This window comes from Stegodyphus dumicola, chromosome 9, assembly GCF_044657685.1.
Source record: "Stegodyphus dumicola isolate Sdum_Otavi_A_Nest chromosome 9, ASM4465768v1".
NCBI classification, from domain to species: domain Eukaryota; kingdom Metazoa; phylum Arthropoda; class Arachnida; order Araneae; family Eresidae; genus Stegodyphus; species Stegodyphus dumicola.
In genome coordinates this window covers 128,908,005-128,925,105 of record NC_140776.1, presented here as the reverse complement: position 1 = coordinate 128,925,105, position 17,101 = coordinate 128,908,005, and the positions used below count along the sequence as shown (strand labels likewise).

Genomic DNA, 17,101 nt, shown 5'->3' with positions numbered 1-17,101 from the left:
ACTTTTTGGGTTTATTAATAAATAAATAATTAATATTAATAAATTAATTATAATTTATTAATAATTTAATAAATAAGCTATTTAATAAAATAGTACATAAACATATCAGTAATAAAGTATTTATAACTATTTTTAGTAATAGTAATTTATTAGTAAATATCCATATCATTAATGTAATTAATGAAAGCCATTTGAAACCAAAATAGGGATTTGCATTAGTAAATTATAATTAAGAATAATGGCCCCCATTGTTCTGATTATTATTGGAATAATTTAAAGATAAAATCCGATAGTATCTTAAGATGGTTTTGCAGTTGGAAAAACAAGAATATAACTCATTTAATTCACCTTTCTTTTCTTTATGAATGACAAATATCTGTTTTCTATACACGTGATCAAATAGAGAGTAAGAGTTTAATCCATAAGATAATAAGTATTGATTAACATTTCCTATAACTACTTCTAATTAAGGCTTCCTAAGAGCAACCCCCTTAATTTTGACTCGAAGCTTTTAATTTTAGACTAGGATATGAGCATAGAATCTACATTTAAACAAAGAGAAGCTGAATAATAATTCCATGTGTATTATAGACTTTGAGTTCTCCTTCGTAAATGTGACTATAATTCAAATTTAAAACAAACGTTACAATGTCGATATCCTTCTCTGTAGTTAAAACATAAATTCGATCTCCTGTACCTTGTTAAGAGAGTAAGGCTGTGTGTTATTTAATTATGGCAAAGCACACGATGGCTATCTGCCTAAGGGGAGGGATGCCTTCGTGGAGGATTTTCTAAGGGAAACTGGCTCGTATACACGTTACACATGGGGAAACACACGAAAACGCCCATGCAGCCAGCCCGTTAGCGGGAATCGAACCTCGGACCGAACTACCAGTGTTCAGCGACTTTACCGCTCGGACGCTGGTGGGCGAGTAAGGCTGTGATAAGTTCAAATATAGTAGTGTTTGTGGAGTTCTGCGGTAAATGGCGGAATCATATTAAGAATCCGAGTGACGTTTTTACATGAAGGAAAAATCAAGGTTTCAGTGTATGTTTGGTGATTTAAGTAGGATATGTGCAAGAAAATCCAAGATATTTTTGTAAAATATTTCAAAGAGTTAACAAAATGTGTGTTAGTAGTATAAAGGAATCTTACTGAATAAAAAGGAGTGTTCTGAATATATACGTATAAATGTCTGTAGAGTAAAATAATAAGAAATCCAGTACTATTGGTACGTATCTAAACTTAAATTGGTACGTATCTAAACTATGGGTAGTATGCATTGGTTTGAGTGGACTTCATACCATGAAAATTTATTACTGCTTATAAGATTTGTTCAAAGTCAGTAGGTCTTGCAATAACAAAATTTGTGTAAGTCTGTATTTAATTTTTGGGGAAAAAGGAATCAGAAATACAGCATGAATATGTTTTATAAGTTAATATAAGGCTAAATGTGTAAATGGAAAGTGTAAAAATTACGTTTGTCAGACATAGTTTGGTGAATCCTTTGAATAAAGGTAAGACGTGTAAAATAGAATCCGCGAAGTTTTGTGTAGTTTTCCAAAAAGTTAATACAGTCATTAATAGTTAGTACAATACATTAGATGAGAAAGTTTTGAGTATCTCCAACTTAGTAGTATAGAAAAAAGTAAGAAATGTAGTGTTCCAGTTAAACTTTATAGAATGAACATTGTGCGGATTGCTTTAAAGTTACAGAAAATATTATCCATGAAAGCTTGCAGAGTGAAGTTGTATGCATGCAAATTTCAGCTTAAAATTTCTTAGACAGACAAATGTAAGTAAGTTTACTTTTGGATAAATGGAAATGTAACATCATGCTGTATTTAAAACAAGGGAAAAAGTTAAGGCTAGAAATTTTTTAAAAAAATTAAAGGAAAGTAAAAATTAAAATTTACTTTTGGAAGTAGAAAAAAAAAACTTTTGCAAAGTAAAAAGAAAATGTAAATTCACTTTTGTAGAAATAAACGTCAATTTGCGAAAGTTAAAAATAAAATTTATGTTTGGAAAAGGAAAAAAAATGGAATGAATACATAAGGGAAAAAATAACAACAAAAAACTGTATTTGTGTCAACAAAAAACTGAAAAAAAAATTAAACTTATGAAAATAAATATTACTTTCGTAAAAAAAAAAAGTTAAAAATGGTGTAACAACTTTTTTTAAATGAAAAGCAAAAAGGAAAAAATAAATTTGAAAAAATAAATATTACTCTTGTAAAAAAATAAGTTTAAACAAAAATAAATAAATAAATAAATAAATAAATAAATAAAATAAAGTATAAATAGGAAAAGGTATAAATTTAGAAAAAAACTTTTGCAAATTAAAAAAGTGAAAAGGAAAAATTCAACTCTTAAAAATAAATATTACTTTTGTAAAAAAAAAAAAAAAAAAAAAAAAAATTTTTTTTTTTGCAAAGTAAAAAGAAAATGTAAATTCACTTTTGTAGAAATAAACGTCAATTTGCGAAAGTTAAAAATAAAATTTATGTTTGGAAAAGGAAAAAAAATGGAATGAAAAATTAATAAATTAACTTTAGTAAGAATGAGAAGAAAAAGGAAAACAATTAAAATATCCCAATAAAATGAAATAAAAGAGAAATTTTAAATGTGGGAAAATCTTACATCTAAAACAGCAATGAATAAAGTAATGATTTAGAAGCCAAAAGAAATCCTAGTCTGTTTCAAGAGACAAACATTCGTAGTTACAAAAAAGGATAAATTTAGCAAGAATTTGATTGGCCATCAAGGTTGCATTCGTTCGCCATCGTGAAAAAACAAATGTGTGACGCGGTTTTTATGCAAAGGCATGTTCACGCATGCGCATACTTTCAGCCTTATGACACCAATGGTCCACAATGTGAAATAAGAAGCTTGATAAAACGAAGGGTAGCCAAGAGGTAACGCTCTTTTCTCCCATGCAAGAGATGGCGGATTCGAATCCCACTCGTGGAGTTATTTTTAAAATTCAGGGAAAATAATATTAAATTCAATAAAAATTAATGAAAGGTAATAATTAAAATAATGGCGTACTAAATAATTAAAATACTTATTAAAAAGAGTAAATAATTAAAATTAATGACGTATTAAATATTTAAAAAGGGTAAATAATTGAAATAATAAAAGTGATGTCATTCCAAACATGTGGTTCAAGAGCTCGTTGCCAGAAAAAAAGCTTTCAAAAATAGGGTCTTTGCCACACAATAGAAACGAAACTATGCATGACGTCATTCCGTCAACGTCATCCCATTCATCTACGTCATTTCCGGTTGTCACGTGATAAGAGATGGCGGAGGCCACGCCCCCGTTGCATCATACATTGTTCTATTGCGTCATGGCGGCATCTTATGACCGCACGAGTACGGCTGCCTACTACTCGTGTGATATAAAACAGGAAAGCAAATTAACTCTTTTAATTCTTCATTTTAGGTTGACTACTTTCCCTTCCAGTCTTAAAACCGCCAACGCTTTGAAATATTTGAATCTAAATAGCGTCATTTCGAAATTAAGCTGCATCATGTTAACTGACGTAGCGCTTAGCAATGCGGATATCTTTTCTCCAATCAGATTAAAGAATTAATAATTAATTCTCCCAAGAATTTTCTGAATACGTGCTTACTTCCCGCTTTACCTTTGCTCTTGTTAACACACGCCGCTCATCATTCGTCTTTATCCGTTATCTAAGATATAAATTTCAAAGAATGTTATGAAAATAGGGTGTATATCGCACTCATAATGATGCGTGAATGAGAATGTATATCAAGAATTAGTTGTCCAGTAATAAATTACGCCTTGCGTTCGGCTACGTCTGCCTGTAAATGACGTCTTTGTAGCTATGCAGAACAGCTTTCGCCGAAGTACAATGCCACCATCTCCAATCCATTGCTGCCATCGCCCAATCATCATGTTATTTCAGATTATATTACGCACACACATGCAAATACATACACACACATATATATACAAGCACCGGTTCCACAGATATATGACACGGTGTATATTAGGGCTAAATATGCTGAAATGGCTGCTATTATTAAAGAAATCTGCTAAGTAGCTGAAGACAGTGTTTTTACTAGCCTCTAATTCAAACTCAGGTTCTTAATCTCGTCCGGAAAAGAAAAAGGGTTAGGTTAGGTTATTTAATTTATTTAATAACAATAGGCGTGAACGAAATACAAGCTTGCAATAAAATTCGCTTGTATTAAAATAAATACAACAGGTAGACTTAAGGTTTAGTTTTATGTGATTACGGCAAATCCTCTGGGCTATCTGCCTAAGGGGAGGGATGCCTTCGTGGAGGACTTTCTAAGGGAAACTGGCTCGTATACATGTTACACATGGGGGGAAAGCACGAAAACATCCATGCAGCCAGCCCGTTCGCGGAAAAGAAAAAGGATCAGTTACCTTCTAGCAACGTCCATTTCTTAGACACACGATCTCTGGCGACTCCATTCCAATATTCGTAGTTTGTTTTGTGGCGTTTGTACAACTCCCACATGAAAAAGGCTCTTATGCCCAAACTTAGCATCATATGATGTATTATTCTACCTCCATGCAGGGCGCAAAACTTAGTGGCGTCTTCCAGCGATCTGGGTTGGTTGCTGTGAAAGAAATAGCACTTGCCTTGGTAGGTAGCACCTGTTGAAGGCTCTTCTTCGAATACAGGACATTGCTGTACTAATAACGCTATGAAAAAAGAAGATTAACTGAAGCATAAATATAGTAACTTGTATAAAAATTTTTATAAGTTCAGTGTTGGCTGTCACATTTTATATCATAAGTAATTATACAGTGCCCGCCGCTTATTAAGCTCATTGGTTAATAAATTCAGCCGCTTATTGCGTTCAAATTTCTACGAACCTAAACGAATATATATTAATCAATACAAAACCCAATGTTTATAAAACTCAAACCAAGTCTGATAATTCATATTCGGAATAAACTGTTTGCGGCTGGTTAAAGCTGTTTGTAGTTCATTCATTTATCTTTCAGTTAAGCAGTGCTTTAATGAAACAGGCTTAGTAGAAGTTTCGACCAGTTTAGATGGAATCAAGATCCCCTGTAGTATTGTTTACACTTCCCTATTTCCTGTCGGACACTGTTTAAAAATCTCTGTCCGACTACAGCTGACAGCGGCAGAATACCTTTATCTTTAAACTGTAGAGGCATTAGAGACAAGTCCTTTGATTATAAATGACCGAGTGCTCCCCAGGATTAAAGAATAGGTGGTGCTTAAGTGAAGAATATTTTCCCTTCTCGAACACTAGCTGGTAGAGTCTGGATGTGCAGACACACATTAAGTTCACAGGTTAAGTTGGAATTATTAAGTTGGAAAAGGGGAGTGGTCGTTGTAAGCTGAAGAAAAGAAAAAGCATTGATTATGCCTATAATAAACCATAAGTGACAGACCGACTTGACAGACAACGGTATAATCTTCCGGCTGGTAAAAAATGGGAATTTGGATCCGAGCAAATCACAGGAGGGAAGATTTTTATTTGCTGTATGCATGATTTGCAGCATGTCGAAAATGCCTAAACAAAACGCTTCTAGCCTAAAAGAAAAGGATAAATTGCTAGAAGATTATGATATTTTTTTTAATGCAGCCAAAGTTTGGTGATTACTCAAACAGCGTTCTGCAGTTTATTTAACCTAAGAAATAAAATTGTGAAAGAACTAGTGAAAAATGCAAATGTCTCAAGGAAGCACCAAAGGGATAGAAAATCGATATGTTGAAACTAGATATGTTGAAACCGCTGTTCTGGAATGATTTCAAACTGTGAAACTAAAAAATGTTCCAATTTCTAGAGCTCTTCTAATTTTACAAAAGCTGTAAAATTCACTAAAATGCTAGAAAATCCCACAATCAACTGATTAATAACATTTCTTTTCACCTTTTTACATTTTTTAATATGTTGGAAAAGTTGGAAGTGGCAAGCATAACTTTTGTTTTTTTCAGATAATAGCACTCTTCCTAAAAAGGTTTGCAACCCCTGCTCTAGAAGAAGCCATATAGCAATTTCAAACTATTTCTATTATTTTGGACATGAGGAAAATTTCGAATATTTGATTTTAGAATTCTTTGCAATCGGTGGTAATATTGAAACAAAATGTGCTGACGCTGACTACGACACTACATAAAGTATTAAAACAACTGTAGAAACTGAAACTGACAGTGAAAAGTGATATGAAAGAAAGTGACTATGTCCCAACGTCAGCTGAATCGAGAAAGGCACTAGAGACTTTAAAAATTCTTGAACTGAAAGACGGGGCTCAGAAAAGCTGCTAATGGTTTTACGAACTTAAAAATACAACATATGGATACAGCAGTTCTTAGCTTAAAATTTCATTAGTTACGTAATTATATATATATAATTTTTTGAAATAAATAAATCAAAAGTAAATTTCTAAGTTTCGCGAATAGTTTAATTTTTGCATTGTTTTTTCATTGATAATTTAGGTATTGATTACTATATTAATCATTAGCTGCTATGTATCAGTATCAGTAGTGGGCGCAGCCCGACTCACCTACCCAAACAAGTTGGTTTCATGGTCATAACAGGCCACGCCCATTTCAGCAAAGGAAAATAATTGAAACATAAAATAACTAAATAAAAATAATCATGTGCTAATAATAATTATAAACATAAAAGTGAAGAAAAAGAACAAATACAAAAACATTTAGACAAAAACAGACACCAAAGACAAAAAAAAAAAAAAAAAAAAAAAAAAAAAAAAAAAAAAAACCCGCGAACAACAAACACAAACAATAGTAACAAAAAATTAGTAAAATAGACCAAATAGTGATGGCAATAAAAAGGAAAAAATATTACACTGATTCCCACTGCCCCGGCGCTCACCGTTAACAATTTTCATTACAGATTTACATAATTGAGATAAATCTTTATAGCATTAAAAGGGATTTTCAAAATCAATTTTTTATTGTTTCTTAAGCTATTAAAGTAGGGTCTGATCTCGAGGAAGTGCTTAGCATCACCAAACAGACCACATAGTTTACATTTATCGTCATCCTGTATCTTAAACCTAGCGAAGTATCCCGGGAAACGCCCATGTCCGGTCAGAAAGTGGTTAACTTCAAAATCATTGAAGATAATATTCTTTTTCTTATTCAATTTTAAGTGTTTCAAATAACGACTTTTCCATTTAGAAGTATTCCACTGTAACTGCCATTGCTTAAAATAATATGAATAAATAACTTGCCATTTGTTTTTAACCCTGAACATAGGGCGTCCCCGAAACACTCCCTAAGACAGCCTCTTTTGCGAGCACATCCGCTCTCTCATTACCGATATGGGCTTCAACCCAGCCAAACTTAATATTAAAGGATAAAGATAGTTTTGGTTAAGATCTATAATATCGATAATCAGACCATTATTATTTTCTGCATTAATAAAGTGCATTTAAGCAAGACATGCAATTTGTAAAAATATAAAAGTTAGAATTTCTTGCAAAATACTTTTCAATATCCATTTAAGGGCATAGATGACGGCGATGAGCTCGGCTTGATAAACAGAGTTATATTTTTCAATGCCCAATTTATAGTATCTCAGTATCAAAATAATATACAACATAAGCCGAGACCAGCCCGCCCTCATAACCCGATGCATCAGTAAAAATTTGGTATTCCATTAAACAAAGGATCATAAATATTATAATTGATAGAAATATGGTTTGTCGGATGCCTCAGGCGTAAATTAAAGACAGAAAGGGAATAAGAAAAAACTAGGATTTCATCATAGTTAAATAAATCCAAAATGTTGTTTCTTAATGTAGCCTTATCATAATAAAACTTGTAGATTATTGAGAGAGGTGGAGTGCCCACCAGGACGCAAGGCACTTCACTCGAGACTGTGCGGAAATAACGGGTGAGCGCGAGAAGACAGCTCCGCTGAATGGTATTGAGTTTCATACGTAAATTTTGTAACTCTCCCGCTCTGCGACCCCATGCCGTAATTCCATACATAACAATGGATATAATAACATATTAGCTGGTATGTTATTAAATACGTTCAAAATTCATTTGTAGCATTGAAATCGCTGTTTCTTGAAGTTTGCTACTAAGTAAATTCACAAATGCTTTGAGCGGAAAAGATTTTAATAAGCGGCGGATACTAATGATTATTGGTTACGTTTCTGAAGAATTGTAAAGCATGTACTGTGAGACAAGTGAGATAAGTCACAAAACAAGTGATATAAGACACAACAACATGCAAAGATGCATTTGGTGTCGGCTATAGTATTTTATGTAATAATTAACTACGCACGTGGTCCTTGGATAGGTTACTAGAGCATTTAAAAAACGTTATACATTCAGCATCGGCTACAACATTTTGTATCTTAATTGACTATATTTGTTGTCCTTTGGTATTCTGCTAGAGAAACCTAAAGCGTGTACTATAATTTAGGTTTTGAATGTTGAGAAAGGACTTTCGCTTATTTATATTTGTATTCTTCAATCGCGAAAGCCAAGTCAAAAATTTATGTCTTTGGAACTGAGGAAAATATAATAAGAAATAAAACTATATATTTTAAATAAGAATAGATGAATTGACCAATGGACTGATTATTTGAATAATTGTGAAATTTACCACCTGATAATGTTTCTTTTTTACTACGCCTAAGATATTTGTTGCTTGTTGGTTCTTAATTCCAGACATTGCAACGATAAGTATCACTTTAACTCGTAATTGTCCATATGAGCATTGAATATTATAATAATGTATACAGCAGAAATATACACCGAAGAGCCAATACATTATGACCAACCTATTAATGACATGTAGGACCAGCTTTAGCCCTCAAAACTGCCAGCACCCCGCGTGGAATTGACTCCACAAGGTGCTGATATTTAGTCTGAGGTATTTGGTACCAAATGCTCACCAACTGGTCATCGAATTCCCGCACATTGCGACGGGGTAGCGCGGCAGCACGAATTTGATTTTCCAGGTGGGACCGCAAATGCTGTATTGGAGTCAAGTGAATTTAGAGGCTAAGTCATGATTTAAAAGTCACCGGAATTTTCCTGAAACCACTTCCTGACGATTCGACCCTTATGAAATGGTGCATTATCCTCTTGGTAAAAACCAATCCTGACGCCGGAAATACTGTTGTCATGAATGCGTAAACCTGGTCTGCAACAATGTTCACGTAGCGCACAGATGTCAAGGATTGTTCTATGAGGATCATGGGTACTAATGTGCTCCATGAAACGTTGCCCACACCACGTAATAACCAAGTCAGCGGCTTGTCTCCGTCCAACTGTACATCCGGGAACCAGGGCTTAGTTTGGAAATCGTCGCATTAGCACACGCCTGTTGACGTGATGGACCAGGAAACGTGATTCGTTAGACCACACAACTTTCTTTAATTCTTCTAATGTCTGGATCGCCACTGCTGTAGCTGGCGTTTATTTCGGCTGTTCTAGCTCTTCGGTCACAGGCGAACAATGTATATCAGTCTCTATTCTCCTATGGAATCAGTGCACCGTCGACAACACACTGCTAGCAGACGACTCGTCGTTTCGCCATCCACACACCACTTTTGAGATGTGCTCACAACAATTGCACGTGAAGAACCCACTAAACGCGCCATTTCTGATATTGATGTTCCCAGTTGCCGAACCATAACGATTTGACTTTTATATAAGTCTGCTAAATCAACTGCTTTTCCCGATAGGTCGCTAATCGCGCTATGTTTGGAAAGACAATGTATAGATGCTTTGTATACTCCAACATCAGTCGCGCAAGCGCAGTGGTTTTGTTCCTGGGTGAGCCCATTCTTATAGATGAAGTGTGGTCATATTTTAATGACTCTTCGGTGTATATAGTAAAAAACATATATCCCCCCCCCGGGGGTTGACTCAGGAGAATTCCTGGGAAGTACTGGTTAGGATCTGTACCTAGGCAGGCTCAACCACGGGGGCATATAAATTGTCTTCACAGGACTAGAATCCGAGTATTGTACTTAGGTTGGTTCAGGCTTGACAGGGACCGTACTGGTACTGTCCGTGTCTGTTCCTCTGGCTGCGGTGGAGCTAAATAGTAGATTTTCTCGACCTTCTCGATGGGGGTTTAGCCCTCATATTCCCAGTTACGGGGATTGACGGAGTAAGGTAAGGCACCGAGACGAACTTATCTGCTGCCGAGGAAGTGGTGCCCCGAGGCAAAGATGGCATAGCAGTTTTTTTTTCAGAATTTTGTAACAACGTTTTCGCCCTTGCTGAGGCTACGTATAAAGCCGGGCAGGGACTGTGGGGTCTGCGCCACCACTGAGGGGTCATTCATGGCCCGGATATTCTAACTTCGAAAGGTTTATTCCAGGACGAGGGTCCTGGCTGTGGCAACATGGCCTGTAATGTTTACTATACCAGGGGTTCAACTGGTGGGAATTTCTGGAACCGACCATTTATGGGAGGAGACCCGGGGTTCTCCCAGACCACTGGCTGGACTTGTGTCCTGTCAGCTTCGATTTGATGGGCATATAATCAAACTTCACAGGACTAGAACCATAGGTCCATCCTATGGTAGATGCGGGCTTGGCAGGGACCGTACTGGTACTGTCGTATCCGTTGCCTTCGCCGTGGGGACGCTCTCATGTAGATATTAAGCGCTGTGCAGAGAAGGACGGCTCCCCGCGCAGCCCTCAGTGTGATGTATTGTGACGATGAACATGAGAAGTCCCTGCGGGCTGTTCGGTGGGTTGGAGCCCCACCGGCACAGTCGTCCGAGGGAGTCTGTATAAACATGTAAGGCGCTCAAAGAAGCTGCCAGGGAATGTAGCCCGACTTGGTGTTAATGTCCCTAATGTAATGTTTACTAGATATCATATCTCTGCTTTCTAAAATTATGATCAGAACCGTAAATTCACTTAGACCTAGAAATTTTGCATGTGTGTATTTATGAAATAATTTTTTTTATGATGATACATAACGTATAATTGATAAATTATTTTTATGCTTCTAAATTTTGCAGGAGTTCAATATTTTGCTAGCATTTAGTATTGCCAATTTAGTAACGTAGAATAATATTAATGGTATTTTCCGACCAAAACATTCTAAAGTCTTAATTATATTTAGAGCAATTGAATAGTCTTCCTAATGTTTAGTCTCCCAGCGATCATATTTTTTTATTATTCAGCATCTAAAATTTCCAATTCTCGTAGTTTTATTAACTGTTTTGAATATTTTATTTTTTAATACAGCAAAGATTTATATGTAATTTTAATTAACTCATACAATCTGAAGTTCAGAATATCACACGTCCTAATGAGCAGTTTCATTTATTAAATCATGACATTAATGTAAAAAATGCTTCTTCCCACTGATCTAGAGCTAACAGATAACGTCATAACCACATTGCATGAGAAATATCGAACGGATTACGTGACTTTTTTATATAGCCTCTAGCTTTGTGTAAGTGACTAAATATATAGGTAAATATATAGGTGATTCACTACCATGTACACAAACTTCTGGGAGGGTTAGGTTACTCAAAGAGATCACTTCAGAGAGTCATATCCAAAGTGAGCTTATACGGATCAGGCAGTAAATCCCCGTTCTTATTAGTGCGGTACTGTAACAACACGTGTGTATCATTAGAGAGTTGTCTGTTCTCTTGGTAACGAACCCCAGTATCCACTTAAGCCCTGGGGAAGGACCGGTGACAACGATCAAGAAGACTCGTTAAGGACACCCCTTATTGGTGGGGTATCCGTTTTCTCATCTTGTAAGAGTAAGAATACAAGGCTTTTGTTTGCGTATTGCCAAAAGAGTAAGAAAGATGTCCGGTCCCCTTTTGTAATAATGTTGCAATTTTGCGTTTTTATATTATTCCAACACTGAGATTAACCAAGAAGGTCAAGAAGGTTTTAATATTTATTAATAAACTTAACCATAGTTTAAGTTTATTAATAAATATTAAAAGACAAGCTGTCTTAGTTATTTCCATCCCAGAAGTTCGGCGACATTACAGTACTAATGCATAACTTCATTGCGAGAAATGCATTTGAAGACGGACTACCGCTCACTCTTTTCCACTGGGTCTGCGTTTACGAAAGTTCGGTGATGAATTGCATTTACTGACACCAGATGTCTCTGTATTTAACTTACGGGATTCGGACTCTTAATGAACTTAAATTCTATTTTTTTCCCTAAATATTTATTTTTTCTTATGAATTGTGAAAGGAAAGAATATTAGCAATTTTTAGATTAATGAGATATAATGCATTGTATGAATCTCTGCAATTCCATGGAAGCTTAATTAGTTACAAAAAATTCTCTGCCTCTCTAGAATCCTTAAATATTTATGAAATAATAGAGGATTAATACTAAAACGTACTGTTAATGCAAAACAAAATCTCTCTCTCTGTATATATAGATAGATGTCAATATGTCAATAGTTTAAAAACTAGCTGATATTTTTAAAATGTAGAGCTATTGTAAGAAAATTTTTGTAGTACTTGCATAGAATTTATTATGCTATAGACTGCTGCGGCATATTGAATATTTTAAAAACATGTCCAAATTTTAACAGAATAATATGTAACATCAATATTTAGCGAAAATTCCTTAAACCTTAAATTTATTCTGCAGATTTGAAATAAAAGAAAGGTACATAACATAAAATTATACCATTAATCTGTTCAGCGTCAGAGCTGGATTTTTAATTAGAAATACCTATTATGTTTTAAAATGCACTGTGCAAAGTTACGTTTTATGCATAACCCATAGAATATTATTTTCATTTTATTAACTAAATCCATAACACTTTTCATAGCAAAAATTATAAAGTTAAGCTTTTCTTTTTTCCCTTTCTATCACTAAATATATTTTAACAAACATCTGCACACATTCCAACTAATTGTGCAAAATGATTTTTTGCAATAATTTAAAAATTAATTCTCTACGACATAAATAAATAATCTCAAAATCATTACATGTATCTGTCAAATATCCGAAAAACTAATGGACAAATTTTAATGAAATTTGACATGAATATATTTCTATAAAAGGGAAAGTGATGTACCATTCAAAAGGCATTTTGGTATGTACGCATGACTATCAGTAATGCTCAGAGATATCCGAAATCCGTGTTGTAATATCGAACTGAAAATTAATCTAATGATGATCCCTTCTCACAGGCAGGATAATCACGCGTCATGATGGCATACTGGACAGGACGCAGTTGAGGAGTCCCTCTGAGGCACTGAATTCCAGTCCTGCAGAAAGGCAGTTTTCAACTCCAAGATAGTTCTCGGAGAGAGATTACAGGATGAAATTTCTTTCCTATGAGCGGCCTAGACATATCGGATAAGGCTAAAGTCAGAAAGTATGACTGTCTAAACCATGCTGCGAATATCCCCTTTTACCATGTAACCATCGACAAGTTGAGCCCTATGTGGACGAACCTTATCGTCTACTTACAGGAACTCAGGACACATTGTACTCTGAAAAGTGGAACATAGGCTCTACGATTTTCTCTCTATACATCATAGCATTTCAGGGAGTTTTGTCAAATACATGCAGACTTGTGCCCTGCAGCATAATGCCTACTCAAAGCATTACACCTCCCCCACTCCAATGATCCTTTTTTCTGATAAGGAAGCGATTGTATCGTGTTCCAGGCTCTCTCCAGATACAAGTATGCGGAAAATCAGTGTCCAGGCTGAATGTCGACTCATTTGTAAAACGCATGGCGCTCCACTGATGTCTTGTCCAAGGCACATATTGTGTACACGATGTTAAACACGTTCTCTGGAATGCTGCATTGAGCAGGAAGCAAAGAGCGGGTCTGCTGACATCTAGCTCATGAAGCCTTCGGGCAAGTGTATACCGCGAAACTCGGGTTTCTGGAGCAGCATATCCTAGATCACGTAAGAGCTTTGAAGCTATGACTAGCCAATCCATACAGTGCAGCAGTCCTGCATGTGCGCGCTGAAAGTGCCAAATAACTATCCTCATCCGTCGTTGGGATCTTAGTGGACTTGTTCAAGTCGTCTCGATGCGGACCCAGTGTCCTGAAACTATTTCCACAAATTGCAGACGACGCTGGCCATTGCATTGAGCACTGTAACCACCTGCGCCTGTGACTGTCCTGCCTCCAATCTACCAACAATTATTAATCGTATTTCATGGTGAATATTGTGAAGGAGTGAGAACACACAAATCGCTGAAAAACCCTCTTGCGCATATATCTCATCCACAACATCAGCAGATATGCACGTATACGCTGATATGTATTCGATTCACTTGCCGCTGATGTATTCTACTCACTTGACGCTGATGTATTCGAATACTTGCAAAATTCATCGGCGGCATAATTAGTACCTTTGACTCACTACGTTTCTTAAAAATGGGTATAAATTGCAAATGGTCTTAATTTTGCACACAAGTTCATATATATAATTAAAGTTTAATTTCCTGTTATTTTATAATTCTAAAAATAATTTCTTACGGGGAATATTAAAATAAATAAATTAAAATATAAAGATATTATTAGATTTAATATATACAATTAATATAAATAAATTATAAAGAACAAATATTTATTAGGTTGCAACACAGATCTGAGAAAGTTGCAGATAGAGTGGAAAAAAAGTTCGGGACTCGAATTCACGACCACAGAATACAAGTCGCGCTACAACCTTTACCTCCACTCTATCTTTTCACAGATAGAGGTATTTAAATTTGCCTTACATAGGCTATTAAGTAAATAAGCTTTCAAACTAAATTAGTCGTAACTATTTAAACGTACTATCACCTAAAAAATGTCATCACAGTTTGTTTTTAAGCTGTTGGTGAATTTCCTACAAAAAAAGGAATTTTAAAGCGGCGTTTCGATGGGAGTTAGACTGACCTCTAAAAAATTTATTCAAAATAAAAAAAGTGCTTACTTATAAGTGTAAACCAAAAGGTGTAGTTATAAATAAAAAACAATAAAAATTTAATGCAATAGAATACTTTAAGGGTTATGAAATTTAATTTCAAAATCATGTTATTAACCTTTTACCAGTTTCAAAAGAAAACGAAAAATCTGCTGATGCCGAATCTCATTTGTTACAGCAAGACGTTTCACCACATCACTTAGTCGTTTTAAATTAGTTTCCTTATATGTTATTTGAGCTCGAATTTCTTTTAAAGTATCTACTTTATTCATTATATCTATCTCAGTATCTTCCGTAATAATGCTTCAGCTTTGTTAATTAATTTAGTCAACGTAGATCTAACTGCGCTACGCTCCTTTCTCAATTTAACTAATTCCGACAATTTACATCAATTCAAATTTCAAACAAAACATCAAAGCAAATCCTACCTTCACTTCCTGCAAAATACCACAAATTTTGAAACAAAACTTGCAACTAAACTACTAGAATTCACAGCTCTCCGGTCCTCATTGGTGACTCAAATAAAAATTTGAAGTACCCTCCTTCAAACTGTTTCACATTTTAAATAAACAGATTTAATTATATACATTATCTTAGATAGTATAGTTACACAGCAATTTACATCACTCATCACACTATATTCCTCAAACCCACGCCAACTCTGGCTTAAACCGAAACCTTTCTCACTCGGGTTCAGGGGTGCTACAGCGCCCTCTATGGGCTATCTGAACAGTTATAATATCGGAAGATTAAATTTGAAAATGTGTCTTTACACATGAATTTTGAACAAAACTGAGAATTGCGTTTTTAGGTGTTAAATTTATTAAAATATTTCGCAGTTATTGCAGAATTGGTGATTACAGTCATTAAAGCTTACGATCTTTTCAGTCTTGAAAGGTATTAAAACTCAACAAAGTTACCTTTTATGTATTTAATTATCTGTATCGCTTTAATCTAAAGAGAACGGCGTTAGTCAAGGTTGAAGTTGGTGTGGTAGTGAGTGCTCTTGAGAAGGAATAGTTTTTCGTTAGGCGATAAGTTTATTTGTTTATATTTTCTACGGGTTTTCCAGTATTTCGAATGTAGTCTGTTTCCAGAAGAATCGTTAGGGATTATGCCTAACGAACTCAAGCGGAAAACAGATAGTGATATGGACAGTGGCAGCAACAAAGAGAGGAAAACAAATGGGAACGTTTATAGTGCAGACATAACCCCTATTGACAAGGTTAAAGTAGCTCTTAAAAATGGCACAAAAGAGGTCAAAATTGTCCTGAAGGCAATTGAATCTGGTATCCCGATAGGTAAGTTGCTTAAAAAAGGTTCAATTTTAAATAAAATTACTAATAAAGAAGATAATATATACATCACGAGAGAAAAAAAAATCATAATTTCCACGAAAAGAATCAAAACAATAGAAAACGTCTATAAAGTAAAATCCTTGGAAGGTGTAGGAGTAAAGGCCACTATAATTGAAGATACGTATACAACTAAACATATAGTTAAAAATGTGGACACACAACTCAGTTTAGAAGATATAGCAGCTGGCCTGGAAGAAAATGAGATAAAATTTTCGTGTATAATAAGATTTACAAAGCCAAGGTCGGAAGAAAAGATACCAATAATTCTGATTAAGGAACTTGGTTCCTGTTATCGGCCTGATATCAAAATAGGTCGAATAAATTTTGCGGTAAGTAAATATATTGAAAATACCATAATATGCTACAAGTGCTGTAATATAGGCCACAAGTCGAAATTCTGCAAAAGCAAAGCAAGATGTGCGAACTGTGGTAAAAATGACTGCAACGACCCATGTAAAAACAACACCAGTTGTTTTAGATGCGGAGGTGAGCATAATGCTCTAGACAAATCTTGCCCAAAAATAAATATCAAAAAAGGGGAAGCGAACGGACAAAAGCGTGAACCTTCATCGAAAAAACTTATCCAGAATTCCAGTTATTGTTCCTGGGCAGAAGTTATCCAGAAAGAGGAAGAACAAAACTATCCTAACACCAATACAAATAAATATACTAAAGACGTGGTATCGGAGAAACCAGGGGAAAATGTCCTAAGTAAGATAGTCGCAAGATTAGAAAATCTCGAAAGGAAAATTGATTCTCTTTATGTAGATAATTTAAATCTTAAGGAAGTTAATAACAAACTTAAAACAGAAAATACAAAACTTAGAAG

General features: G+C 34.9%; 1 protein-coding gene across 3 annotated transcripts in view; it reads right to left on the bottom strand.

The window, feature by feature from the left end:
• Positions 1–17,101, bottom strand: part of LOC118198067 (sushi, von Willebrand factor type A, EGF and pentraxin domain-containing protein 1-like) — a 187,200-nt gene that overhangs the window by 83,233 nt on the left and 86,866 nt on the right. For 2 of the 3 annotated variants that reach the window (XM_085824096.1, XM_085824097.1), the window contains one exon: positions 4,421–4,702. The exons of the other annotated variant lie outside the window; for it this stretch is intronic. In XM_085824096.1, coding sequence (XP_085680222.1) covers positions 4,421–4,702 — 282 coding nt within the window. The remainder of the gene's footprint in view (positions 1–4,420; positions 4,703–17,101) is intronic. 3 annotated transcript variants of the gene reach the window in all.